This window comes from Equus caballus, chromosome 4 (genome assembly GCF_041296265.1).
Source record: "Equus caballus isolate H_3958 breed thoroughbred chromosome 4, TB-T2T, whole genome shotgun sequence".
In the NCBI taxonomy this organism is placed as follows: domain Eukaryota; kingdom Metazoa; phylum Chordata; class Mammalia; order Perissodactyla; family Equidae; genus Equus; species Equus caballus.
Genome location: NC_091687.1, coordinates 76177501 through 76180000, shown reverse-complemented (window position 1 = coordinate 76180000; position 2500 = coordinate 76177501). Strand labels below are relative to the sequence as shown.

At 42.0% G+C, this 2500-nt stretch overlaps 1 protein-coding gene across 50 annotated transcripts in view; it reads right to left on the bottom strand.

Moving 5' to 3' along the window:
- The window catches only part of FOXP2 (forkhead box P2), a 509955-nt gene that overhangs the window by 31909 nt on the left and 475546 nt on the right, over window positions 1-2500 (bottom strand). For all 50 annotated transcript variants that reach the window (XM_070264896.1, XM_070264901.1, XM_070264902.1 and 47 more), the window contains 3 exons: window positions 1748-1949; window positions 589-665; window positions 348-449 (listed from right to left, as the gene is read on the bottom strand). In XM_070264896.1, the coding sequence (XP_070120997.1) occupies window positions 348-449; window positions 589-665; window positions 1748-1949 (381 nt within the window). The remainder of the gene's footprint in view (window positions 1-347; window positions 450-588; window positions 666-1747; window positions 1950-2500) is intronic.

The following is a 2500-nucleotide window of genomic DNA, read 5'->3' as shown; positions in this document are numbered from 1 at the left end:
AACAGACATTTTTCAAACTAATTAGCCAATAATATGCAAGAGAAAAAGTAATATCGTGCGACTAACAAAGGTGTTGATGATTGAGTGCTCACACTGTAATTAGTGTGTCAGGCCCTCGTTTCTCTGCCAAGCCTCAGCTATTAATTGCACCAAATTAGAAAACTATATCAGAGGCAAAATTATTCTTTCACTTGTCATTTTGAGAGAGGGAATTCATTCCATTCAAGAGGCAGGTTAAAAAGAGGGGAAGCAGATACTAATCTGCTTATGTCATGTAAATAAATGGTCCTGGTGCTATCTGGAAGGAACTGTGCGAGGCGTCTTCAAACTGCTGGAAAAGGAGTTACCTTCCAAGTTGCTGCATTCCGCCTGAAGTAAGCAAACGTCCGTGTAAACCAGCTGTAAATTTCATTAAGTGTTAACTGCCTGTCAGATGACTCCATGATAGCCTGAAATGAGACAAGATACATAGTGACATAAAATAATGGTTTACTAACTAGACTAGATGACACTTTCTCATCCAAGCCTTACTTTAAGCATTAATGAAGTTTAATTTAATCAGGGAAAGTTAATTTTCCTTCTACTTACCTGCCTTATGAGAGTTGCATAAGTAAATGGAGGTCTGACGTCTGCATTTTTATAAAACTCGTAGTTTGGGGCAATCTCTATAAAAATAAAAACTAGGTGTTAATTCTGCTAATAATTCATATGGTAGATAATTGATTTTCCATATTTTCCCCTAGTATTGGTGAAGTGATTCAGTGAGAAAGCCACTGACTAGCGAAAGCACAAAGCATGACAGTGGAATTGAATTATATGGAAAAGGCCATTTCTGACGTGAGGTGCAAATGGAGCGTCCCCGGTTGTTCGCAGTACTGCAGGAGCTGTGCGACCAGCTGGCCTGAGGATTTTTCCAACAGCCAGGTCCTCTTTTAAGCGGGTGTTTTAGGCATGTTCTTACAGGGACTTTTGCCCCCTGCCATAATCTTTGCTTTTCTCATCTAATACTTAAAGAACAAGAGGGTCATCTCTCGGCATCTGTGGTCATCTAACAAAGGAAACACGAAACCCTCACAAGCGCCCATGTTGAAAATAACTTCACTTTTTGTACAAAGGGGGCTCTGGGCTAATAAGGGTTACAATGTGTGGCTGTGATTATCCAGATGCCCCGGGGCACGGGCTGAGGGGTTGGGGGAGAGGGGAGAAGGGTAAGAGAGGGAAAGAAGGTAAATTTGTGTTCCATGCAAACTTTGCCTCACAGACTTCTGAAGCAAAGTAGCCTACAGGCATTAGAAGCTGTGGTAGGATTTCACTTAGGTAGCACCTTGATAAAGAACGATTCATGGAAAGCCTGAACTGTCTTGCATAAAGCAACGGTGCTTTGTATATGCCCTTTTAAGCGACTCTTCTCATATGGCATCACTCACAGATGTTGTCCTGCTATAGTCTTCCCTCAGAGATCAAAGGATCTCACTGAACTGAGGTGACAATATGGTCTGTCCTGCCAACACATCTCTCCATGTCTCTAATGGGGAGAGCTTTCTTTCCTGAACAACCATTCAGAACAATTCATCATGATGTACTTAGGGAATCACCCCTATCCGCATTTACCAGGAATAAAACAATTATCACTCCATAAATCAAGACTTGAGTTTCCATGTGCTCTGGAATGGCTCATGTACAGTTGCTTCGGCTATAGTTTTCTTCTCCCAAAGTAAAAGCGCTCTACTGAGCATTCATATCCTACCTGATGACATGGGAATGTTGTATTTGTCTGAATGTCGCCTTCGTATGGCTCCCACATTGGGCACACTGGCTGGGGTGATTACTGAGGGTCCCTGGGTAATCGGGGTGACTGGGGCCGTTGGTGTGGTAGGGGTTTGAGGTAAGCTCTGTGGGGATGTCTCCAACATGTTCTTCGACATGGTGACACTAGACACCAGATTTAGCTGCAAAGGCCCAAGAGAAGGGCAGGAAAAAGGTAGAGACAAGAGAAAAAGACTTAAAAAGGTTTGACAAATGAGAGTGGATTCACTTCTACAGCTGTGTTGCCACTAATAAGCTGCAAAAGGAAGCAGCCAATCTCAACTAATTACAGGATGAAATTGTATCATAAGAACTCTAATTAGAGGATGCTGTTAGAGGTTATCTAATAATCTACTGCAATGTTACTTAGGACTAACTCCTTCTTGTCCTACCAGACTTTAGCGAAAGTATATTTCCTTGAATAAAAGCCAGTTGCTGCTTATTGACTGCCCCTGTTGTTAAGCAGGTCTAGCCCCCAGTGAAGCAACAATAACAGCAATAATGAAGGATGCGATGTTTTCAACCAACAGGACTTAAAGTAAGTTGCTATTCTGTTGCTGCCAGAATTTTTTTTCCATAGTCCCAAATCTCAGCTGAGAGGCTCCAGCCAGCTGGAAAATTTTACACTGACCTTTAGTCTCCTTGCTAATTTGGTGGAATGGTAATGACATTACTACATATTCAAACAAAATTG